At 39.7% G+C, this 27,358-nt stretch overlaps 1 protein-coding gene across 5 annotated transcripts in view; it reads right to left on the bottom strand.

Annotated features, from left to right (window-relative positions):
* Window positions 1–27,358, bottom strand: part of SLC44A1 (solute carrier family 44 member 1) — a 233,538-nt gene that overhangs the window by 146,837 nt on the left and 59,343 nt on the right. For all 5 annotated transcript variants that reach the window (XM_088838227.1, XM_088838226.1, XM_088838224.1 and 2 more), the window contains exons 2-3: window positions 21,195–21,284; window positions 9,405–9,547 (exon numbers count right to left, since the gene is read on the bottom strand). In XM_088838227.1, coding sequence (XP_088694353.1) covers window positions 9,405–9,547; window positions 21,195–21,284 — 233 coding nt within the window. The remainder of the gene's footprint in view (window positions 1–9,404; window positions 9,548–21,194; window positions 21,285–27,358) is intronic.

The following is a 27,358-nucleotide window of genomic DNA, read 5'->3' as shown; positions in this document are numbered from 1 at the left end:
CGAGGTTTGATAACTCTTTAAAAAATCTTCAAAGAGGTATGTTTTATATTATAATTTTTTTTATAAAGTTCTTCCTAATATATATGGTTATATAGCATAGTATAGGCCCAGAAAGCTTGGCAATCTGCTCATGAGTAGTTTAAAGAGTAAACACATTCTTCATATGGGTATAATATCACTGCTGCTGCTAAGTCACTTCAGTCGTGTCCGACTCTGTGCAACCCCACAGATGGCAGCCCACCAGGCTCCGGCGTCCCTGGGATTCTACAGGCAAGAACACTGGAGTGGGTTGCCATTTCCTTCTCCAATGCATGAAAGTGAAAAATGAAAGTGAAGTCGCTCAGTCATGCCAGACTCTTCGTGACCCCATGGACTGCAGCCCATCAGGCTCCTCCGTCCATGGGATTTTCCAGGCAAGAGTACTGGAGTGGGGTGCCATTGCCTTCTCCGCTACCAATCCCCTAAATAATAAATAAGCCTTTATAAAAGCTAATAAGCTTTATACGGTATTGTACATCAACTATGCTGCTGCTGCTGTTTAGTCACTAAGTCATGTCCAACTCTTTGCGACGCCATGGACTATAGCCTGACAGGCTCCTCTGTCTAAGGGAAATCCCAGGCAAGAATACTGGAATGGGTTGCCATTTCCTTCTCCAGGGGATCTTTCTGACCCAGGGACTGAACACACATCTCCTGCTTGGCACGTGAATTCTTTACCACTGAGCCACCTGGGAAGACTACAATCAACAATACTTCAATTAAAAAAAAGAGAAAGAAACAAGGGGAAAAATAACGGTAATAAGGTAGTTAGCAATCATGGGGTAGACTAAACCAGACACTAAGCCTACAGAATTCTGAGTTTTAGAGAAGGTAATCAGTTGCCACTGAAGTCCTGTTCTGTATTCATGTAGAGATTAAAAAATTAGAGTTTCTTTAAAATGAGACTATTGCCTATTAAACAATCAATTATCTTACTAAGAAAGTAACATCAGTTTTAAACAACCTGTTTTTCAATGATTTAAAACATACAAATGGTAAAAAAATGTCCAAATGTGAAATAACTATAATGCATTTCATCATTAAAATTCATATTCTTTATCTGACAGAAAAAGAAACACATAAGATTGCCTACAAATTATTCAAAGCCTCCAGAGATTGTATAGGTATTCTGGTTCCTTTCAAAGTTTCTTTAGTTATAACTTTATTGATTTCTATAACCTATCCTTTACATGTTCTACTAAAAGCTTATTTCATTTTAAATGCTGGAAGTGAGAGGCCCCAAAAGCAAAAAAGGTGAGAAAGGGGAGAAAGTAGAAAGAAAGCTACTGTGCAGCTTACCACAGTGTAGCACATAATGCAAAAGCACTAGACAAGCATGGAGTGGAAGGCTAGCCCTGATGTTACTGTCTTCGTCAATTCACTGATGTCTCCTAGACTCCAGTTTCTTCGCCTGTAAATTGAAGGGGCTCAGTGATCTCAAGAGCCCTGACAGCACAAACATTTTAAGCTGTGAATTTCTGGGAGATGAGACAGTTAAAGAAGAAAAACTCACACTAGATACCCTGCTAAAGGTTACGCAGATAATCGAAAAAGGTCTCAAACAAAATGCCCGATAGATTTTACTCACACGTGCATGCCAGCAACCTCCTTGGAAGCCTACTCCTGGACATCTTGTTAACACTGATTTATCTGAAATCTGAGAGGCATTTTAGGACCACAGAGCCTTTATCAGCAATAGGGACTCTAATGGCTTCCTTAGAGAAAAGCCAAAAAGATAAAGAAGAAAGTTAGATTTCTGCAAAAAATACACCTTCAGAACCTCTGTGGAAAAATCAATATTGATAAGTGAGATATAGTGGGAAAATTTCTTAGATTAACAAAGAAAGTGGACACTAAGCTGTGTGTTAGGATTGTCTGCAGAATGGAGAACAGAGTCCTATTAATAATAAAATGCCTATATCAAAATGATTAAAAGCAATTCCCTACATACCCTCACCTGGCTTTGCAATAGCCTGTGTAGACTAAGAGCACTGCCACCTTGGCACAGCCTATCCCATCCCAAGCACCCAGAAAAAGGGAGTATCCACAGTGAAAACACAATGCCTCCCCAATCATCTTCAGTTCAGTTCAGTTCAGTCGCTCAGTCGTGTCCGACTCTTTGCGACCCCATGAATCACAGCACGCCAGGCCTCCCTGTTCAACACCAACTCCCGGAGTTCACTCAAACCCATGTCCATCGAGTCGGTGATGCCATTCAGCCATCTCATTCTCTGTCGTCCCCATCTCCTCCCACCCCCAATCCTTCCCAGCATCAGACTCTTTTCCAGTGAGTCAACTTGTCGCACGAGGTGGCCAAAGTATTGGAGTTTCAGCTTTAGCATCAGTCCTTCCAATGAACACCCAGGATTGATCTCCTTTAGAATGGACTGGTTGGATCTCCTTGCAGTCCAAGGGACTCTCAAGAGTCTTCTCCAGCAAAAGCATCAATTCTTCGGCGATCAGCTTTCTTCACAGTCCAACTCTCACATCCATATATGACCACGGGAAAAACCATAGCCTTGACTAGACGGACCTTGGTTGGCAAAGTAATGTCTCTGCTTTTTAACATGCTATCTAGGTTGGTCATAACTTTCCTTCCAAGGAGTAAGCGTCTTTTAATTTCATGGCTGCAATCAGCATCTGCAGTGATTTTGGAGCCCAAAAAAATAAAGTCTGACACTGTTTCCACTGTTTCCCCATCTATGTCCCATGAACTGATGGGACCAGATGCCATGATCTTCGTTTTCTGAATGTTGAGCTTCAAGCCAACCTTTTCACTCTCCTCTTTCACTTTCATCAAGAGGCCTTTGAGTTCCTCTTCACTTTCTGCCATAAGGGTGGTGTCATCTGCATATCTGAGGTTATTGATATTTCTCCCGGCAATCTTGATTCCAGCTTGTGCTTCTTCCAGCCCAGCGTTCCTCATGATGTACTCTGCATATAAATTAAATAAGCAGGGTGACAATATACAACCTTGACGCACTCCTTTTCCTATTTGGAACCAATCTGTTGTTCCATGTCCAGTTCTGATTGTTGCTTCCTGACCTGCATACAGGTTTCTCAAGAGGCAGGTCAGGTGGTCTGGGATTCCCATCTCTTTCAGAATGTTCCACAGTTTATTGTGATCCACACAGTCAAAGGCTTTGGCATAGTCAATGAAATAGAAATAGATGTTTTTCTGGAACTCTCTTGCTTTCTCCATGATCCAGCGGATGTTGGCAATTTGATCTCTGGTGCCTCTGCCTTTTCTAAAACTTGCTTGAACATCTGGAAGTTCACGGTTCACATATTGCTGAAGCCTGACTTGGAGAATTTTGAGCATGACTTTACTAGCATGTGAGATGAATGCAATTGTGCGGTAGTTTGAGCATTCTTTGGCATTCCCTTTCTTTGGGATTGGAATGAAGACTGACCTTTTCCAGTACTGTGGCCACTGCTGAGTTTTCCAAATTTGCTGGCATATTGAGTGCAGCACTTTCACGGCATCATCTTTCAGGATTTGAAATAGCTCAATTGGAATTCCATCACCTCCACTAGCTTTGTTCGTAGTGATGCTCTCTAAGGCCCACTTGACTTCACATTCCAAGATGTCTGGTTCCAATCATCTTACCAGGGGTCAAAAGAGCAAGACGCTTTGCACTGTATAGTCCTCATATATACCAATCCAGATATCTTAGAACTAGAAGCATCTCTGCTTTATCCAATTTGGTATGGAAGATGGGGGTTTCTTTTCTGGGAAAACTTTTTATAATAATAATGATTCTCTCTGTCTAAAAATTGACACATACACTCTAAGACTAGCTTTCTGGTTTTGAAAATGATAGGCAATATAGAATGTGGCAGAAAAGATATGTTTTTTGGAATCATCAATCAGTTCAAAATATATTATTACCACCTTAATCTTTTCTACCAAAGAAAAAAAATTTGGCTATAAGCCATGCCCAGGCTTTATAGGACCATTACCACCAGAGCTCAGCTATAAATACAAACCACTTTCTTCTCTGGGCCTTCATTGGTGCTCACATGTATTTGATGTGATGCTTTAAGGAGGTTACCCACTAGATAATCTTAAAGATCTCTTTCATCTCTGGCACTTTATGGTTCTAAGATAAATGAGCTTTTCCAGGTTGACCCAGCCTCAGAGCCTTATTTATAGCATTGTTTCTATGCAGAAAAATGTTACACATCTCATCCAACTGACTTAAAAATTAACTTTGGGACATAATCCATTTGAAGTTGAGGCATTCCAGTATCTCATAAAATATTGTCTGCCATGTTCCTATACATCTTTATTACTACAGTAAATACTATTTGGGGAGAAAAGAACACAATTCATTAAAATGATAAAAAAAAATAAAATACAAACTTTTTACTATAAATAGAATTCTTATAGTCATCTTAGCATCTTAAATTTTCTGGTTAGAACAGATCAAAGACATTCTCCTTCTCATGTGCCTCTTGACTTACTTCCTTCCTATTTTATTGTAATTCAACAAGCCCCTGTGAAATAACTCTTGAGTACTGAAATTTGGAAGTCATACAAAACATGGTGCTCCAGGGAGACAGAGTTGGTCAGTGTGGCTTTCAGATTCTAAGAGGCCCTAATTACCGCTACCTCCTATAATTCATAATCCTCCTGTTAAATTTGGGTGGGGCCTGTGACTCGCTTCTAACTAGTAAAATATGGCAAAGGTGAGGGGTTATCACTTGCACAGTTACATTATATAACACTGTAACTTCCATCTTGCTAACAGACTCTCTGGATCTGTATCTCTCTGTATTGACACCCTCTCCTGTTGGCTTTGAAGTAAGCTGCCATATGGAGAGGCCCACGTAGCAAGCACTGAAGGTGGCCTTTGGCTGATAGCCAGTAAAGAGTTAAGGCTCTCAGTTTAACAATCATTGAGGAGTGTGTGCTGCCAACAACCACCTGAGCTTGGTAGGGGAACCTCCCCAGGAGAACCCCAGCTCTAATCAACACCTTGTGGCAACCTTGTAAAAGACTGAAGCAAGAATCCGGCTAAGCCGCATCCAGATTCCCGACCCAGAGGAACTGTGACATAATAAGTGTCTCCTGTTGTAAGCCATTATGTTTATGGAAATACTGTTACCTAGCAACTGATCATTAATATAGGCAGATGAGTAGCACAATATAATTAGACAATAACTTAAAGGCAACAGAAATCCAATATAAAGTTCTGGGATAAAAGTAGCCTTGAAATATTCCATAGAGAGGGTGTAAGTCCCACGTTCTTTCAAGAATTCAGACCGGCAGAGAGGTAGAGACACAGTACAGAGGCTGAATCAACTGAATATCACGGGGAGTGGCACCACTGCACTGAGAGACTGAGGGGAGATTGCAGAGGCACGTGGGGTCGAGGTCATGCCAGCGCTGAGTGGGCCCGTTTTCAATAGGTAACAACACAAAAGGAAAGGCTCCTGAGCAGGGAAATGACAGTAAAAAGGGCTTTAAAGAACTTAATCCTATCACAGTACAAAGGATGGAGAGGATTAGAGATAAGAAGACCAAGAATAGATGTGCCGGCACAAAGGTCTTCAGGAGAGGCCAAAAAACATATGGGGTGGGGGGGCGGGCGTGGTGGTCTCACACTCATGAATAATCAAAGGCATGCAAATTAAAACTATAAAATGTGGTTGAATCAAATTTGTACAAAAACTAGTATAATACTAGCAAAGATAAAGCAATCTCAGACACTGTCAGTGGGAATGTAAATAGAACAGACGTTATGGAAAGACAGTCAGCAAAATGCATGAATAACCTTAAAATATTCAGATCCTCAGACTCTAATTCACTGAGAACATATTCAAAAATAAATAAGCTTATTTACCCATCCAACAAACATTTGCATGTCTACTACATTCCAGGTACAGAGGATATAGCCGTGAACAAAACAGATCTCACCTCTGCTTTCATGAAACTTAGAAGAGACAAACATTTAACAAATAATGATGAAATAAATGTATAATTACACATATTACAGGACACAATGGAACTAAATTATGACCTTAAAAAATACCTTTCTGGGAAGTAACATTTATACTGAGATCTGAAAGATGAATAGAATTTAGCCACATGAAGAATAGGAGGATTTTTTTTTCTGACAGGAAAAAATACCAACATTCATGAAGGCAAGAAAGTTAGCTATATTCAATATTTTAGAGGATTCATTCATTAACCTATTTAACAACTATGTGTAGAGGCCCTAGTAAGTATCAGGTACTAGGTGCTAAGGATAAGGGATGGGAGAAAATGATCAAGGTCAAGACAAAACAGGTATAAAAATCCTGTAGGAATGGAAGGGTGTGGTATTTATAACAAAGCCAAAGATGTATGTGTGAAAAAGGAGAAAACCAATACACTTGGCAGGAAAAAAAAAGAGAGAATGGAGTATAGGTTCAGTTCAATTCAGTTCAGTTGCTCAGTCGTGTCTTACTCTTTCTAGCCCCATTGACTGCAGCACACCCAGGCCTTCCTGTCCATCACCAACTCCTGGAGTTTACTCAAACTCATGACCATTGAATCGGTGATGCCATCCAACCATATCATCCTCTGTCGACCCCTTCTCCTCTCACCTTCAATCTTTCCCAGGGTCTTTTCAAATGAGTCAGTTCTTTGCATTAGGTAGCCAACGTATTGGAGTTTCAGCTTCAGCATCAGTCCTTCCAATGAATATTCAGGACTGATTTCCTTTAGGATTGACGGGTTGGATCTCCTTGCAGTTCAAGGGACTCATAAACACAAAGACTGTCTATTTCCTTTCAAATCCAAATAGTATAGACTTACCTTAGAAAGGTACATTCAAAACTGTACCATTCATTTATAAAAAATTACCATTTATAGATAGAAATAGGCTTCCCTGGTTGCTCAGATGGTAAAGAATCTGCCTGCAATGCAGGAGATCCAGGTTCAATCCCTGCGTTGGGAAGATCTCCTAGAGAAGGGAATGGCTACCCACTCCAGTATTCTTGCCTGGAGAATTCCATGGACATAGGAGCCTGGCAGGCTACAATTCATGGGGTTGCAGAGAGTGGACATGATGAGCGACCATCACTTTCACTTTCATAGACAGAAATACTTAAATGGCTCAGGGCTAAGAAGAAGTAGAGATCAAAAATAAATTTTAACATGGATACATAAGTTAAGGCATTACTATACTTGAGGGATTACCCTACAGCTATCCATGAGTGTATCCCAACTATGCTAAGCACTCAGGGAAAAGGAACCATTTTTTCAGAATAAGAAGCAGGCTTTCTTTGCAAGAGGCCAAAATGTACACAGAATAATCTGAGGATTTGAAATTAAAAACTGAGTTTGGGATTGACATGTACACACTGCTATATTTAGAATGGATACCCAACAAGGATCTACTGTATGTCACAGGGAACTCCGCTCAGGATTATATAACAATCTAACAGGAAAAGAATCTGAAAAAGAATAGATACAGGTCAATGTATAACAATCACTTTGCTATACACCTGAAACTAACACAACAGTGTTAATCACCTGTGTGAACGTGTATGTACATGTGCGTGCGTTCAATTGTGTCTGACTCTGTGACCCCATGGACTGTAGCCCATCGGGCTCCTCTCTCCATGGAATTTTCTAGGCAAGAATACTGGGTTACATTGCCATTTCTTCCTCCAGGGCTCTTCCCACATCTCTTGTGCCTCCAACTCACTTACATGCCAATATAAAATAAAATATTTTAAAAAAATTAACCAAATGAAACTCCAAAAGGTTAAGGATGAACTGACAATTACACAAACTTTATGATAAGAACATGCTTGGAGTTACTAGCAAGTTAAAAGGGAGCCATAAAAATGATCGTGACCTCATGTGAGCAGTAAACCCAAGGAACTAGAGTCTTTTTTCTCCTGTCTCCTCAATTACCCAAGTGGTAATATCTTATGTTTGGTACATGTCAACAGCATTAAAGAGTATATAATATTTGACACTACCTTCAAAAAAAAGAGATATGCAAAACTCTACAATTTTTATACTTTTCTGAGTCTAAAACTGTTCCAAAATGAGAAGCAAAAACAAAATACATGGGTAGATTTGCTACAGCAAATAACACAAAGCCTAAAATTTGTGTTAATTTCATAAAGCAATCAAAAAGGACAAATGAAATAATCCTCCAAATTACACTCTCAAGTCCAATTTTACTTCTCCTGTTAAGGGATGCAGGTACCTTTCAAGAGAAAAGCTCACAGTCTGTCTTGGACAGTCCATTGCCCATCAGACTTCTGGGGAGGTGATTTCAATCTCTCTAAGCCTTTGCTACCCCCATCCCACAGGTTGGTATCATATACTTTTTGACTATTGCATTCTATACAAATATTCATTATTACTATTTAAAATTTATTATTTGAACTGCAGTATTCCTTCATTAAATGGAGAAATATCTTTTAAGATTAACGATTTGGATTTTTTCAAGTTTTTTAATTTATCAAATTAATCTACTTTAGTAGGGGTCCAGATTTAACCAAGATATTTATCTAAAAATAAATAGAGTTATTATATCTCTCCAAATATTATAGAACTACAGTTTAAAAAATGTTTTTATTTGCATTATCCTTCTATAAAGTTCACTAATGGAACTGGCTAACCTTAAAATTAGTTTGATTAATTCTAAAGATCTGTCTATTTATTAGACCTGTCTAATATATTAAAGTTTTATGGGCATAAATACACAGTTTGAACAAATATATTGACAGCATACATACAATACATTTGATAAGATACCTTTTTCCCCATAGACAGTAAAAATGAAATATTAGCTCTTTTGAAGAAAAGAGGTGATTAAGTCAGGAATTTCATGAAATCCAAAACCTGAACCTTGAAAACCCGAAAGAAATTTCAAAGTCTGACAAAATATATCTTTTATAAAATTGGAAATCAGTGTGTACTTATAAATGATGCGCCACAAAATGTTTCATTATAACTTTACTGTGTCAAAATCCATTATCCATCTGCCTTCCATCAAGCAGTCTTAGGAAGAAAAATATTATATTGTTTTCTGGGTTAAAACTTCATGTACAGCCTAAAGCTTAACAGGAAAACAGAGTATGAGTACAAGAGTAACTCTCTCAAATCATGCATTTACTCATTAAAACCTCAAGGTAGGCCATTTTAACATGGCACCTAATTTTTTTTCCTGGTAAATGTATTTATAGACCAAAACCAGAAATGATTCAAGTGGACAGTTAAAAAAAAAAAACAAAAAACAGGAAGCATATAAAAATAATATTCAGTGAGATATTATCTTTATAACAGTAAAAAGCAGGATGCCCCCTCCCCTTTCAAGTTCCCAAAATGTTCACCATTCCGCCAGTCTACTCACTTCCGATGGGTGTGGTCCATGCCACTGTTTGGTATTGCTTCCAACTCTGCATTTTTCTGCCCACAGATATTTCCATAGCTGTCGTATCCTGATACTAGTCTTGCTGCTGCACCTGTTGCTACTGAAAAGCCACAAATAAATCCCTAGAGGAAAAAACAGAAAACAACATACAAATAAACCATTTCAATAGCAACAGCCACTACTTGATACGATAATGAGCTTCTTTTGTCCGCTGAAGGGAACAAAGAGCTCTCTTTCCTTATTGCAAACACTATTCCACTGTTTTCCTTGAGTTTCACATAAGCTGTACAAAGAAGTCCACAGGGAAACACTATTTACTACAATAACAAAACAAATCTCAAGCTTTTACATCATAAGTATGTCTTTGCATTTTATAATAATAATAATAGCAGCTTCTTTGTACTGAACATCTGCTTGATGCCAGGATCTGTACCAGCTGCTGCTCACCATATATTATCTCTAATCCTCATGATGGGGAAACTGAGGCCCAGAGAGGGTAAATAAGTCATCCAAGGCCATGCTGCTGCTGCTGCTAAGTCACTTCAGTCGTGTCTGACTCTGTGCGACCCCATAGACGGCAGCCCACCAGGCTCCCCCGTCCCTGGGATTCTCCAGGCAAGAACACTGGAGTGGGTTGCCAGTGCATGAAAGTGAAAAAGTGAAAGTGAAGTTGCTCAGTCGTGTCCAACTCTTAGCTACCCCATGGACTGCAGCCTTCCAGGCTCCTCCGCCCATGGGATTTTCCAGGCAAGAGTACTGGAGTGGGGTGCCATTGCCATCTCCTCCAAGGCCACAGAAGCTAGTAAAGATCAAGGCAAATCTAGACTCAAATCTAGCTTTCTTCATTCTTAAATTTTTCTTTTTAATATTTATTTATTTGACTATACCAGATCTTAGTTGTAGCATGTGGGATCTAGTTCCCTGATCAGGGATTGAAGCCAGGGCCCCCTGCATTGGGAGTTCGGCATCTTAGCCACTGGACCACCTGGGAAGTCCCCATTCTTTAGTTTTATTTGGTTGTCAAAGAGTTCTGTTAAATGAAGAACAGCAACAGATGAAAGACAAAAATTCAAAGAACAATAAGTATGTGGGTTTCGATTTATCACTTCAGTACACACAACACTTCTGTTTTCTTCCTACAATAAAGTTGTGTAGAAGCCAAAGAATTATACGGTGAAGTACATTCATGTTCTGAATATTGGAGACTCAAGGACAGTGAGGCCTGGGGTCCATGTAACACAGAGGTCACTTCATTTCATAGGGATATGCTTCACCACAGTGCCAAAGGCAAATGGTTCTCGCTTCAGAACTGCATCATGCTTGTCAAGTCAAGGATGCATTGATCAAAGCAAAGCAATAAACCCTACACTCAACTGCAGGCTACTGGGCATAAGAACAGGAAATAAGGTGAGTCACTATTAATAAACTGAATTGGGAGAAAAGGCAGAGGTTAAGATATATTCTTGCAATGCGGTCACTAAAAGATTGAGTTTCTGTTATTTTTAACAAAAGATACTAAGGTTAACAGCTAACCTTTCCAATACAGTTCTTTAACGAGAGGCATCATAGAGTAATAGAAAGAGGATCCAGAAAGATCTGGATTAAAACCCTCACTCTACCATTTACCACCTATATAACCTTGATCCATTTACCTTCTTAGACTGTTTCCTCCTCACCTCTGACAAAAAATAATATCAACTATTTCACAGCCAAATGATGGGGCCTCCATGAGATAACGCATCTCTAACTTTTAGCTGGGTCTGTACATGGCTGATCGCCGAAGAATTGATGGTTTTGAACTGTGGTGCTGGAGAAGACTGTTGAGAGTCCCTTGGACTGCAAGGAGATCCAACCAGTCCATTCTAGAGGAGATCAATCCTGGATGTTCATTGGAAGGACTGATGCTAAAGCTGAAACTCCAATACTTTGGCCACCTTGTGCGACGAGTTGACTCACTGGAAAAGACTCTGATGCTGGGAGGGATTGGGGGCGGGAGGAGGCGGGGACAACAGAGAATGAGATGGCTGGATGGCATCACCAACTCGATTGACATGAGTTTAAGTGAACTCCGGGAGTTGGTGATGGACAAGGAGGCCTGGCGTGCTGTGACTCATGGGGTCTCAAAGAGCCGGACACGACTGAGCGACTGAACTGACTGACTGACTGACTGTACATAGCAGGTAGTCAATATATTGCAGCTGCTAATGAAAAAGTCAGACTAAAGAAGTTTATAACAGTAATTGGGGATTAACCAAAAATCCCTTCAGTTCTAAATTTTGGGAAAAAAATTTCTAGGGGGTGGGGAGGGGAGTGAGAAATACTGTCAGTCATTTTGTCATTACAGAGAAACATTCAGACCACAATTACCATCTTCTTTCACTACTAGTCTAAAATAGCAAACCCCTTGCATAATTAAAAGGTTATGTTCTTCTTTCACTTTTTATAGAAATGTTCTTATGTTTGATAAGTACTCTGTGTTACAGATGGCCTTCAGTGGTTTCTGAAGTCCCTTTATGACTATTTTTAACAGTACTTTTGGAAATGTACATGTGTGTGTTTTTGTGCATGTGTGTGTTTGTGTTTTTTAGTTATAGGCCACCTCATATCCCTCTGGGATGTAGGCAGAGTATAAATTATAAATGTTTCATATATATGGTAAAATGGGACACTGACATATTTTCACATAGGCCATTTAAACTTCTTAGTAGCTTCCCAAAGCATTAGAGTGGAGAGGGTGAGAAGCTGTAGGAGGGAAAGGAAGGGGAATAGGAAGCTAATAAGAGAGAGAGAAACCACGATTGTTATCCTGGAGATGTCCCATGTGGTACAAGTAGTGACAATGGAGAACTAGGCCAAATATAATTAAAAAGACAATCTCCTTTTTTAAAAAAATTGTGAAATCCAAATGCAGGAAGCAATATAGTTTCAGATGAGAAGAAATGTGGTACATGAAATTAAAATAGGGTGAGAGAAACTTTACAGAATGTACTCTATAATTCAATGGCTCCAAGAGGCAGATGGGGTGTTATTTAGCAGAAGGAAATCACATTAATGAAGCAAGTTGTAAGGGGGATAAGGAAAGCTTTTATACACCTATAGTAGGGAGAAATCACTAGATAGAAAGGAAGTCTATTTGTAAGGAATAGAATCATGGTTAAGATCTTAAAATGACTGAGCTACTGAAGTGCTTTCAGAACTGCTATTTCAAGAGAGAGTGAGAAGGAGCAGACAAATCTAATCACAAATAGGAGGTGACTCAAATCAGATAAAGAGACCAGGGATGGTAGATCACAGGCAAGATCTGGCAACTAATAAGTGCCTATTGCCTACGTGGGAGAAAAACAATTTGCTAATTAATGGACTGTGTTCATTTCCCCTTCACATCACAAGTTTAGTTCAATTTAAGTAAGAGTTTTGGCTTAGTTTTACTCACTCTTAGTCAAAAAAAAGGACACGTTTCATTTCACAAGCAACGTTTGAATTTAACACATGGAGCCTTTACCACACCACTGAGCAAGGCAGAGGTCTTAGTTTTGCTCTGAAGAAAAAAAAAGTCAACAAAATATGCATGAGGGGTAGGGAGGGAGTATGAATATGGCATTATGTTTCAAGATAAAAAGACTTCAGGCTTACAGTCTTCTCCCAGGGATTAATGAAAATATATCCAGAATTTTTTCTCAAAGACTACCTCTTACCTCAAACAACACTTGGAGTCAGTCTGCTAGTAAATAACTTGTCAAACCTTAGAGTAACGCTTGGCTTCTGTTCCTCCTTTTCCAAGAACTCTGAGACCAGGAGGCCACTGGGACCCAGCAAACAGCAGAGGATTAGAAAGTCTGATGCAGAACTAATACTTACGCAAACAAATTCTGAAAATAAATTTAAAAGCTTTGGCAATCTGCCAGATTTTGTGATTTCTTTAAAGTTTAATGGGCTATATTACTCTAAGAAAGAGGAAAGAAGGAAAAAACAAGAATGGTTGGAAGTCTAGGAAATATCAAGCTCACCCTGAAAGAACTGAAATATTCTTAAAAGAAAAAAATAATAATGGGGCATGAGGAAGCACAAATCAGAGAGGCTATTTCATGGGCAGCCTGAGCAATTAAAAAAAAACATAGACAAAGAATATGTATTGAGAACTGAAACCAGTTTCAAATACTCATGACCCCGGGTAAGTCACTTTATCACTTTAAATCCTCTGAGGCCCAGTCGCCTTACCTGTCACTAGGAATGAATTAATCTCAAAAGTCCTTTCCAATTCCAAAATTTTATGATGCTAAGGAAAACTATTAATAGAAACAGAGTAAACTTTTTTAGGCTATACTTTCAGGGAGAAGTATGGGCCCAGCTGATCCACCGAAGAATCGATGCTTTTGAACTGTGGTGCTGGAGAAGACTCTTGAGAGTCCCTTGGACTGCAAGGAGATCCAACCAGTCCATCCTAAAGGAGATCAATCCTGGGTGTTCATTGGAAGGACTGATGCTAAAGCTGAAACTCCAATACTTTGGCCACCTCATGCAACAAGTTGACTCACTGGAAAAAGACTCTGATGCTGGGGAGGATTGGGGGCAGGAGGAGACGGGGACAACAGAGAATGAGATGACTGGATGGCATCACCGACTCGATGGACAAGAGTTTGGGTGAACTCCGGGAGTTGGTGATAGACAGGGAGGCCTGGCGTGCTGTGATTCATGGGGTCGCAAAGAGTCAGACACGACTGAGCGACTGAACTGAACTGAACGGAATGACTGAGCATGTAGTATGTGGGGGTGGCGAGGAAGAGTAGATTAAAACTAAATGGATTTAACTGTACATTTAAAAATAGTCAAAATAATAAATTTTAAGTTATGCATGTGTGTATGTGCTCAGTTTCTCAGTGGTGTCCGACTCTTTTGCAACCCCATGGACTGTAGCCTTCCAGGCTCCTCTGTTCATGGGATTTTCCAGGCAAGAATACTGCAGTGGGGTGTCATTTCCTTCTCCAGGGGATCTTTCCAACCCAGGGATGGAACTGGCGCCTCCTGTGTCTCCTGCATTAGAAGTGGATTCTTTACCGCTGAGCTACCAGGGAAAACGAAGTTATGTATATTTTACCACAATAATAAAAAAAGAAAGAAAAACCGAAGGATTTAACAGAGAGCAGGCAGTCATTTGGATCAGGTGACCTTAAGGTAATTTCGGGCATGCTGTTCTTCCTGTTCTATGATCCTGGCAAAGCACAGCCCATCACACAGGTGACTAACTACTTCAGTGAGTCTTTGAGTCTTTCCCTTTGTGCTGCCTGCTCCACAATAGTTAATGAGGTAGAAACACTACCGCTCCGAGAACTAGACTAAGACTATAAAATAAAAAAGGTCCTTGAAAGCAGACTGAAGGGACGACCTATGCAGTAATGGCTCTAAAATTCGGCTCTAGTCCAGATCATTCTGCAAAATTCCAACTCTGTATTTCCAACTGCTTATCCCTACCCACACACCCTACATGTCCACAATTCAGTTCCTTCCACATTTCCCCAAACCACTTTCCCTTCCAGCATACGCCCCATCTCTATTAGAAGCACCATTTCTGACTAGACTGCACAGCTAAGATACAGAAGGAGAGGACTCTAGCTTTCTAACTGCACTAGAGGAAGCAGTAATGCTAAACTCTTTGCTTAAAGAGTGTGAAATATTGAGCAGGCAACATTTAACTGGCAGGTGAGGTTACTGTGTTCTACAGGTCCATGTTCTCAACTTCTGTTGTTTCCAATTCTAGGCAACAAAGACGGGACTGTCTCTTGAGGCCTTGCCTTCTTCCTCTTCTCTCCTGGGTTTAATGCTGCCACCATGTAATCTTAGACAAGTTATTTAACATATCCCTGTGCCCCCTTATCTGTAAAATGGGAATGATGATAACCAGAGTAGCACTGAGCAGTTGTGAAAATTAAATCTGTGCTGAGTGCAGAGAATAGTACCCAGTCCATAGCAAGCAGCAATAATGATTAGGAATAAACTGTATGAGTTGTCTGTATCTTCTGTCTTTCAAAGTATGTACTCCTTTTAGGACCCTCCTCTTTTATATACATATATATATATAATTTTATTTATTTATTTTTGGCTGTGCTGGTCTTCATTGCTGTGAGGACTTTTCTCTAGTTTCGGAAAACAGGGGCTAATTTCCAGTTGGGGTGCACGGGCTTCTCATTGAGGTAGCTTTTCTTGTTGTAGAACACAGGATCTAGGGCATGTGGGCTTCAGTAGTTGAGGCACATGGGCTCAGTAGTTGTAGCACACGGGCTTAGCTCATCTGTAGCATGTGGGATCTTCCCAGATCAGGGATTGAACCTGCATCTCCAGTATTGGCAGGCAAATTCTTCACCACTAAGCCACTAAGCCACCCAGCTTCCTCTTTATCCTGACTTTTGCGGTACGATGATCTGGGCAGATTTGGTTCAAGTGAATCTCTTTTCTCTCCTCTTTTCACATATACCTCTCCTTGGAACAGAATGAAGTCAGCCTAACTAAGGTGGGAAGAACCTTGAGCTCATGTGGCCCAAGCTTCATTCCACAAGCCATGCTTATCGAGGAATTCTTTATTGGTAATCAAGTGACTGTCAACAGACTGGTTCCAAATAGGAAAAGGAGTACGTCAAGGTTGTATATTGTCACCCTGCTTATTTAACTTATATGCAGAGTACATCATGAGGAACGCTGGGCTGGAAGAAGCACCAGCTGGAATCAAGATTGCCGGGAGAAATATCAATAACCTCAGATATGCAGATGACACCACCCTATGGCAGAAAGTGAAGAGGAACTAAAGAGCCTCTTGATGAGAGCCAAAGAGGAGAGTGAAAAAGTTAGCTTGGAGCTCAACATTCAGAAAACGAAGATCATGGCATCTGGTCCCATCACTTCATGGCAAATAGATGGGGAAACAGTGGAAACAGTGTCAGACTTTATTTTCTGGGGCTCCAAAATCACTGCGGATGCTGACTGCAGCCATGAAATTAAAAGACGCTTACTCCTTGGAAGGAAAGTTATGACCAACCTAGATAGCATATTAAAAAGCAGAGACATTACTTTGCCAACCAAGGTCCATCTAGTCAAGGCTATGGTTTTTCCAGTGGTCATGTATCGATGTGAGAGTTGGACTGTGAAGAAAGCTGAGCGCTGAAGAATTGATGCTTTTGAACTGTGGTGCTGGAGAACACTCTTGAGAGTCCCTTGGACTGCAAGGAGATCCAACCAGTCCATTCTAAAGGAGATCAGTCCTGGGTGTTTATTGGAAGGACTGATGCTAAAGCTGAAGCTCCAGTACTTTGGCCACCTCATGTGAAGAGTTGACTCACTGGAAAAGACTTTGATGCTGGGAGGGATTGGGGGCAGGAGGAGAAGGAGACGACAGAGAATGAGATGGCTGGATGGCATCACCGACTCGATGGACGTGAGTTTGAGTGAACTCCGGGAGTTGGTGATGGACAGGGAGGCCTGGCGTGCTGTGATTCATGGGGTCACAAAGAGTCAGACACAACTGAGCGACTGAACTGAGCTGAACTGAAGTGACTGCTTGACTACTAACAGTGTACTTTGTTTATCCATCCTACTCTTGTTTCTTCACATGCACAGAAACTGTGGTTTGGAACCTACAAGGAGCTGGAGTAGGATCTGAGCTGAAAAATGCTTATACTGAACCATATACATATCCCATAACATAACCCATAAAATAATCCCTTAGTATCCCACTTGCCTGCAACACTGATGACATCAAACATTATTGATCCCACTTCTACAATCTGTCTTCTGTTCTCTTTTACTACTTCTTTATTTCAGGTTTTTTTACCTCTTATTTAGACTCATCTGAACCATTGCATCAGCCTCCAAAGTGGTGGCCTGAAATCTCGTCCCCCTTTACAATGACTTTACATTTACACTGGCCACCAGGGCCATCTTTCTAAACCCAGTCCTATCATTTCTCGTTTAAATCTGCAATAGTATATCAGTGCCTACAACCGTGGGTCTTAACCCTGGCTGAATATTAGAATCAAAGAGATGACATCAGATTCAATGGGGTGGGGCCTGAAATGAGTATTTTTATTTTAATCCCAGCAAATTCTAATATGCAGTTAGTGTTGAGAACCACTTGCTTACTACCTTAATGGAAAACAGAAATTAAGAGGTACAGTTCAACATGCAATTTTTTAGAAGAGGGTAAGCATATATCCAATAATTTCAAAATACCAAATCTAGGAGATGGTAACTCTCACAAAGACTGACAGAAATTTACTTAAAAAAAATGTCCTAAGTTCTAGACAATTCAAGCATGGAAAATATTTTAAAACTAAGAGAAGAAACAAAAGAGAAGTACATATATTTATGATGAGATGAACATGTGTAAATAAAAGGATTTAGTGGTGAAGATGAGTGAAAGATGACAAGATCTTAAAATATTTCAGAACTAGAGAGTAGATATCAAGGAGTGAGCAAAGAACTGCAAGTAAGAGCAATGAGTAAGGATATGGTTTGAATGATAGGCTGTAGGAGGACAGAGAAAGAAAATGCCTATGAAAGCAGAAGCAACTGGCCACTAAATGAAAAGAATATAGGCAGAAAATTCCAGTTCCTTTTCTATTTTTGCCTCTCATGGGCAAAAGTATATTCTTAGATAAGCTAATATTCACTATACTTTGCCTGTAAACTGGGGATAAAACTCATTTTATAGGGTAAAATTGGGAGAATTTAGTGAGATAAATATATATATATGACAGCATCAAGCCCATGATAATGCTCAAAAAATATTTGTTGAATGTTTCTCCTAAAGGTACTACAGAATGAAATCTAAAGACAAAAATGAAATGCAACTGTTAAAAAACATACAAGGCTTCCCTGGTGGCTCAGTCGGTAAAGAACTCATCCGTGATATAGGAGACCACCTGCAATGCAGAAAACCTGGGTTCCATCCCTGGGTCAGGAAGATATCCTCGAAAAGGAAATGGCAACCTACTCTAGTATTCTTGCCTGGGAAATCCCATGGCTAGAGGGGCCTGGTGGGTTACAGTCAACAGGGTCACAAGAGTCAGACAAGACTTAGTGACTAAACTTCCATCACCAAAAACATACAAAACAAATATTCAGAGGACAAAAAAAAAATTTTAGTCTACTGTTGTGCCAGTAAGAGGGGGCAAGAGAACTTTTGAGATTTCTCCAGTTTCCACATGGTAAAATTTGATGTTAGCTCTACTCTAGGGAATGGTAATCCATAAAAAGAAACATTCCAAAGCAAATAACACTATGCCTGCATTTAAAAGTACACACAGTGGGTCTTAATTACCACTGCACTGAAATCAACATTATATTAATTACCACTGCATTAAAACATTTCAGTAAACAAATAGCTCCTGACTCTCTAGTCACTCCCAAATCAGCCTATTAACATTAGTGATTGCACTTTCCTGAGCTATTTTAGCACAGAAAATCAAAAGCACCTTGGGAGGTAGGTACATACTTTTATAAACATAATTTTGAAAGGTCAGCTGCTATTTGTCCCAGAGTGAAACTCAGGAGGCGGGGAGAGGTTGTGGACTAGTTCTGTTAGCAAAGAATGTCTCCTCCACCCCTGGATGCTGCATTTCAGCTTCTACTCCATTAAACTACGCAGACTCTTGAACAGTATCTTACAAAAAGTTCTAAGTTAGGAAGTGAGTAATTCTGATGTTTTCTAAATATCCTAGATTTGGTGAAACTGAGTCATCTATTATTTTTAAAACTAACACTCATTTATTTTACTGAATGTGTTATATCTCATCAAAGTTTCCTGTTTTCTTTTCCTTGGTTCAGGAGCTGGACTGGTTTCCACACTTCTGCCCATTAGCCATGAAAAGGGTTGTTTTCAAATGACGTTTGCGAGGTAGGCAGTTGCGGAGAAACACAGAATAAGATTACCTAAAAAGTAGTAATAATGAAAAATAATAAGATTCCTTTTAAAAAAAAAAGGTATGGGGAAAAGATTAAATACACTCATACTTGAGGGGAAAAAAAAAGCGTGCCTAAGGTAGCAGACGATGGCATCTGGCCCATCATTTCATGGCAAATAGATGGGGAAACAACGGAAACAGTGACAGACTTCATTTCGGGGGGCTCTAAAATCACTGCTGATGGTGACTGCAGCCATGAAATTAAAAGATGCTTGCTCCTTGGAAGAAAAGCTATGACTAACCTAGAAAACATATTAAAAACCAGAGACATGACTTTGCCAACAAAGGTCCATCCATTTTTCCAGTAGTCACGTATGGATGTGAGAGTTGGACTGTGAAGAAAGCTGAGTGCCGAAGAATTGATGCTTTTGAACTGTGGTGTTGGAAAAGACTCTTGAGAGTCCCTTGGACTGCAAGCAGATCAAATCAGTCCATCCTAAAGGAAATCAGTCCTGAATATTCATTGGAAGGACTGATGCTAAAGCTGAAACTCCAATACTTTGGCCACCTGATGTGAAGAACTGACTCATTGGAAACGACCCTAATGCTGGGAAAGATTGAAGGCGGGAGAAGGGGACAACAGAGGATGAGATGGTTGGATGGCATCACTGACTTGATGGACATGAGTTTGAGCAAGCTTTGGGAGTTGGTGATGGACAGGGAAGCCTGGCATGCTACAGTCCGTAGGGTTGCAAAGAGTCAGACATGACTGAGCGACTGAACTGAACTGAAGGTAGCATAATTGTGTTTCAAGTTGCAAAGACTAAGAAAGAGAGAACAAAACTGTCTATGCAATTCCCTCGAGGGAGAAACAAGGTGACAGAAAAGAGCACTGGCCTGGAAGGTAAGAAACTGGGCTCTGTTCCCAGCTCTGCTGTTAACTAGCAGTGTGGCCTCGGGATGGTCACTTTCATCTCTGTGGTCTGATGTTCTTGATGTGTATAATGAGGGTGATAGACCAGATGAGGATTTCTAAATGCTTTCTAGCTTGAATTATCAGCTAGCTCTAAAAGGGCTGCTTTCTACCTCTTGTCCAGCCCAGTACAATGGCAGTGACACTAAAGTCCCTGAAGCCTGTGTGGAAACTCCTGCAGGGCAGACTAGGGATGCAATTTGAATAAACACAGCCCCAACACTTTGCACCAGGGACTCTGCTCATCCATCCTCCATATCCATTAGAAAATCACCAGCTCCCATGATCGCCAACTGAGAAATACCACTTACTTCCGTAGGCACAGCAGGCAGCAGGAGCCTAGTATGGGTAGAAGGAGGAAGAAGCAGGGAGCAACCAGCCTCCCCTCTAAGAACTAAAGAAAAATGTCACAACTGGGAGCACTGTAGATGTCATCTAGCAAAACCTCTAATTTTAGAGAAAGGCACACCAAGGCCCTGAAAGAAACTGACTGGCAAAAAAATAACCATCAGGACTGTGTGACTGGGTTGGATAACCATTCAAGACTCAGCTCCATGACCACTGCTCTGCTCAACACCTGCATCACGTTTAGAGTTCATGGATATTTATGTCAAAGGCTTTCTGGCTTTCTGAAATGATCTAGTCAAAGAGAGAGTTTCAATTATTCCTTAATTTTGATCTCAGTTCTCATGCAAACCAAAAAAAAAAAAAAGTCAAGGGGTACCAAATACCACTTAACTGTGTGGGAAAAAAAAATAACCTAATTCTATGGTATCCTAGAACTTCCAGTTATAAGCAATTCAAGAGGGATTATTCATTTACAAATATAAATAAATATCTAAATAACAAGTTCCCTCTTCAAACCAACTCCCCTTGAATCATGGGTTCATGTTCTGAGGATCTTACCATCCCAATGCAGAAGAGGATAAAAAGCAGCAGCCATGGTATGTCTGTGCAGCTACGGTCCTCCAGTGGCTTCCATTCTCGCTTGGAGCTCTAATTGAAAACACAAAATAAGAGAGTGGTAAATGTGAATTTCAGTTGAAGTGAGGAAGGCACAAACATAACACTGATATCTGAAACCCTGAACCTTTAAGATGCAACCCAAATATCTGTCAATTTTCTGTGAATTTTACCCTAATACCCATCTCTCTTCCTGGCCAGGACTGATTTCAGTGCTTTGTTGGTACCTCTATTAGAGCAGTTAGCATGCTGAATTACTACCACTGAGACGTGTCCCCAGCAGAACGCGAGCTTTGCATGGGAAGAGACCACTTCTCATTTCCCAGCACCTAACACAATGCCTGAGGGTTCATGGTATGTGGTCAGGACAGACTTTTTAAAATGAATAAACAAATTCTTCCAACGTCAGTCTTAGTGGTAGCTTTTTCTTTGTGTGACTTTTGCCAGACTTAAAAATGTAGAACATGCTTTTCTACATGTTCTCATCTAGGAAGGGAGTTGAGTAAAATGAATTTGTATTGAAAGCTTGGGAAACTTAAGGGTAAAGTTCTGCAAAAAGAAGGCTAGGGCCTCCAGTGGCTTCAATGACAAGACACAGGACTATCCAGAAGGTTTGTCAGCAGGAAGGACACTAGCAGAAGGAGGCTGGAGATAAAGGAACCCTCTAGCATAATTAGTATTTAGAGTTCAAGAATGAGGACCCCGGGATTTCCCAGGTGGTCCAGTGGATAAGACTTCACGCCTTCAATGCATGGGACCTGGGTTCCATCCCTGGTTGGGGAACTAAGATTCTCAGTTCAGTTCAGTTCAGTCGCTCAGTCGTGTCCGACTCTTTGCGACCCCATGAATCACAGCACACCAGGCCTCCCTGTCCCTCACCAACTCCCGGAGTTCACTCAAACTCATGTCCACAGAGTCGGTGATGCCATCCAGCCATCTCATTCTCTGTCGTCCCTGTCTCCTCTTGCCACCAATCCCTCCCAGCATCAGAGTCTTTTCCAGTGAGTCAACTCGTCGCATGAGGTGGCCAAAGTATTGGAGTTTCAGCTTTAGCATCAGTCCTTCCAATGAACACCCAGGATTGATCTCCTTTAGAATGGACTGGTTGGATCTCCTTGCAGTCCAAGGGACTCTCAAGAGTCTTCTCCAACACCACAGTTCAAAAGCATCAATTCTTCAGAGATCAGCTTTCTTCACAGTCCAACTCTCACATCCATACATGACCACGGGAAAAACCATAGCCTTGACTAGACAGACCTTTGTTGGCAAAGTAATGGCTCTGCTTTTTAATATACTATCTAGGTTGGTCATAACTTTCCTTTCAAGGAGTAAGCGTCTTTTAATTTCATGGCTGCAATCAGCATCCACAGTGATTTTGGAGCCCAAAAAAGTAAAGTCTGACACTGTTTCCACTGTTTCCCCATCTATTTTCCATGAAGTGATGGAACCGGATGCCATGATCTTTGTTTTCTGAACGTTGAGCTTCATGCCAACTTTTTCACTCTCTTCTTTCACTTTCATCAAGAGGCTTTTTAGTTCCTCTTCACTTTCTGATATAAGGGTGGTGTCATCTGCATATCTGAGGTTATTGATATTTCTCCCGGCAATCTTGATTCCAGCTTGTGCTTCTTCCAGCCCAGCATTCCTCATGATGTACTCTGCATATAAGTTAAATAAGCAGGGTGACAATATATAAGCTTGACGTACTCCTTTTCCTATTTGGAACCAGTCTGTTGTTCCATGTCCAGTTCTAACTGCTGCTTCTAACTAAGATTCTATATACCACAATTAGGCCCACATGCCACACTTAGAGAAGCCTGCACTGTTTCACAGAGTCGGACACGACTGAAGTGACTTAACAGCAGCAGCAGCACTGTTTCAACAAAGAACCAACGCAGCCAAAATAAATACTAAAAATTTTTAATTAAAAAAAAAATCTATAAAAAAGTGGAGACACAGTTCTCAATCAAGTTTGCTTAGCTTTTCTTCCTTCTAAAAAAACACAATTTTTAACTTTGAAAAACTGATGACAGCTACAGATCCCTTTCTTAGGAGATAAGCATGTAGCTGCATAAATTTCTCAAAAAGTTTAGGGAATTCAGACCCCAGGTTACAAAACTCAACTTTAAAACCTCTGCCTATTGATGGTAAAAGCAAAAATTTGGAGCTACAACCACTCCTTCTTGACTCCTAAATGCTAACCAGACAAATGCCTTTTCTTTTCAGTGCCTTAGACTCTGAGTTGTTCAACAATGACAACAAAAACCCCACTACCCTTGATAGCTTGTTCCCAAACACCCACACTAGAAAACAAAAGAGCACTAGTTAGTCATGGAGAAAAACCTTACCCTAAGACTCTAACTAGCATTAAAAATCAAGTGCAAGTAGGCAGTTTTTTCCAGAGGAATGTATCACTATGGCGAATGGATAAAGGACTCTGTCCTCTCCTTAGCTCTGTCATTAGGTAGCTAAACAATTTTAGATAAATCACTTCATCTCTCTGGGTGGCAGGAAGAAGTGAGATTAAATCTGTTAGGTTCCTTCCAGTTCTAAAAATCTATGATCAGGAATGCAGTTTTGTGAAAATTTGTACAATGACAAAAAAAAAAAAAAAACAAACCTGCAAAAATAATTTGACATTATTCCCAGTGGTAGTCAAATAAGAATGCCTGTATTGTGGGCTGTGGTTTGGAAGGCAGTTGCTTCCAGTATGAAAAAGAATGTTTCTTTGTATTAAATAATTTCAATCTTGAATAATATCTATTACCGTAAAATTACTTACAAACACAGAATTTGGACACCTCTTTGAAATTCATTAAATTTACTCTAAGGTGATTTCCAGAACAAGGGCTACTTTGAAATACTACGTTTTGCTTATCTTAACAAACAGTATATATCAGGGGAAGGAGGGGGAGCAAGTTTGATTGAGCAGTCTCTTTATCCACAACTTTTTTTTTTTTAGTATCTTTACTTTAGACCAACATTCACGTTTAATGCTTAAATTTTACCTATAACATAAAGATGGTAGAATTTCATTTTGACCAGAAAAACACAATGATTAAATATCTCAAGAATTCAACTTACTGTGGTCAATTTCTGGGCCAAATACATAGAAAACCTCTCACTGGGGATGGGAAGTGGAGAGAGGAGAGGGATTAAATAAAAAACAGTCACAGAGTACAAAGTGGATCAGAATACAAAAAAAGGGTGTGGTCACCCTCACTCAGATAAAGAAAAGCTTCTCCAGGAGGGGCAGTTTATCTCATTGGCTATGTTGAGGATTAAATGTGACCATCTATCACATAGTAAACACTAACTCTTGGTTATAATTCTTATTCACAAATACTCACTTTTCAGTTAACCTTCTCCCTATTGTTAAAATATCCCCTTACCAGGTGGACCCTTTCACTGAAAGAACAGGAAGAATATTAAACTCACCTTTCCCCTTCTATTTAATAAAACTTCAACTTAATGGTGGCATCTTTCATTGTCGCTACTTTTTTTAAAGCTATCAGTTATTGATCCCTATTAAATAGGCACTATACCCAAAGCTTTACACACATTACCTTTAAAACAACTCTCTGACGTAGGTATTATCCTTATTGCACAGCTAAGAAACTCAGGGCCAAAAGTTAAATTATCAGACCAAGGTTTCACAACTGTGCAGGTGGGATCTGAACCCATGTCTGTGGCCACGAAGCCAAATCCAGTGAGAATATCATTCATTTTGCACTTAGTAAAGAGCAAAAATACCCCCATTAGTTTTTCCTCACACTGCAAACTTTCCTCACACTGCAAACTGCAACCCAATAATTTAAAATTCTATAGGCACAGAGAAAAAGAGTGATATGTTTTATAAGCCATGAAATTTCTCAAGCGAGTTAGGAAACCCAACAGTTGAAAAATTTTAAATGATTCTTTAACAGACTTAACCAAGTGGTAACTGGATTTAATGCTGTCTGTTTCTTCAATTAAAATCCACATAGACCTAGAAAAAGTAAAATGTTTTCAAAAACACTTTTTAAATGTGATTTTTACCCCTTTCTCAAAGTCTGCATAAGGTTAATACAGGCTGTCAATCAGTGTTAGGTCTCTTCCCATTCACAGAATCTTAAATTTCAGGAACTAAATAAGACCAAAGGAATCATACAGTCCAGGTCTTTAAGTGACCAAGGGAAAAGAAAGAGACTTGCCTTGATTTGCTCAAGATCAACTGCTTTGATCTTCAAAACAATTCTGTTTAGTTATCATTATATAGTCCCAGTTTTTCAGCTTTGTAAAAGAGAAAACCAAGGTTCAGAGAAAATAAGTGGAAAATTCATTACTGAAACCTGAATCCTCAAACTCTAGCAGAGAGGTGGAAACTATAAGAAAGAAGTAAGAAAATGCTTTAAAAAAACAACAAAAAACATGATAACAGAGATGAAGAATACCTTTATCAGGCTCATCAGTAAACTAAACACTTCCAAGTAAAGCTCAATAAATTCAAGGATAGGTCAACAGAAATTACCCAAAGTGAAACACAAAGAAAAAGAAAATTAAAATTAAAAACCCAGAACAGAACGTCTAAGAACTATAGGATAATATCAAATGGTCTAACGTGTGTAACTGTAATCCCAGAAGAGTAAATGGAGCAGAGGAAATGTTAGAAGAAATACTGACAGAATTTTCCAAAAATAACATAAGAAATTAAAACATAGATCCAAGAAGCTGAGAGAAGTCCAAGCAGGATAAATACAACACACACGTGTACACATATACACCCTCCACAAACTATATTCAAAATGTTGAAAACCAAATACAGAGACATCCTTGATGGCAGCAAGAGGGAGGAAACGGTACACTGTAAACAAAGAAGCAGACATTAAGCAAACTTCTTATCAGAAATTGTGCAAAGCAAAAACACCATGGCATGACATATTTTAATTACTGAAAGAATTAAAAAGAAAAAAATAAAAGTGCTATTAACTCAGAATTTTATACCCAGAGAAAATGTCTCTCAGAAATGAAGACTTTTTCAACAAAACCTAAGAGAATTTATCAGCAGCAAACTGAAGTACAAAAAATGTTAAACTTATTCAGGCAGAAGAGTATGAAACAAACTTGGATATTACACAAAGAAATAGAGACTTCCAAAACCAGGTAAAATGAAGTTTTAAACTTTTCCATAATAAAGTATTTTTAAAATAAGGATGCAGATATATGTGCATAACAGCATTCACATTACAGTCTTCCTGCACACTCTACAAGATTAATAACCTAGAAAGCAGAATTACAATTTTTAATACTAGTACTAGACCATAAAAAATAAATCTAAGTCAGATCACAGCTGATGTCTGCCTGATGTTTGCATTATATTCATATCCTTAAAGTTAGGGAGGAACAATATTTAACATCTTCACATTCCTTCCTACATTTTACACATCATAGATTTTATACAAAACAAAACCAACTTCCATAATATCTCTTTTAGAAGTCATAGTACAGGTAACTATATCCTAGACTTCACATGCACCATGAGCCCTAACAGCTAAAACCAAGGCTTTCTGATGAATTTGATTTCAATAGGGGTGTGCATTTTTTAGGAAACAAATCCTGTGAAAAGTTCTGTCTTAGATTTCCATGTCATTTCAAGAGAAGATACAGTTGTTGAGTAAATTTAGTTTTTGTAGCTAATAGTCACTCACAAAGGTTTTGACAAATGATATGTTACAACCAGTGAGTCAAATCAGGCATCACTGGAGGGCACCAGCCGTAACAGGGCAGGCAAGGTGTGCCAAGCCAGGGAACCAACCAGGCAGGAAAACGTCTGACAGATGTGCATCTAGTTCACAGAAAAAGGCAGGGCTGGAAGACATAAAAGGATCAGAGAGGCAATAGCAACAATCCAGACTTAGGAGAAAAACTCAGCGAGGTCTCAAATATGGTAACAAGCAGGTTCCAAACTCCAGGAAGTCAAAGATCCAGGTGATACCTAACTGCAAAGACCGAATGCCCCGTCCTCTTCTTGTACTCCGTATACTGTCTGTATGACTCTCTTCAAATTAAGGTTGATACACAAAGATTCCCAAAAGACTGCTATCATAACTCAGAACACCATTGCCTAG

This window comes from Moschus berezovskii, chromosome 7 (genome assembly GCF_049115385.1).
Source record: "Moschus berezovskii isolate FMDL1 chromosome 7, NW_MosBer_1.0, whole genome shotgun sequence".
NCBI lineage: Eukaryota > Metazoa > Chordata > Mammalia > Artiodactyla > Moschidae > Moschus > Moschus berezovskii.
Note: the sequence above shows the minus strand (reverse complement) of the source record. Positions and strands in the feature narration are given on the sequence as shown.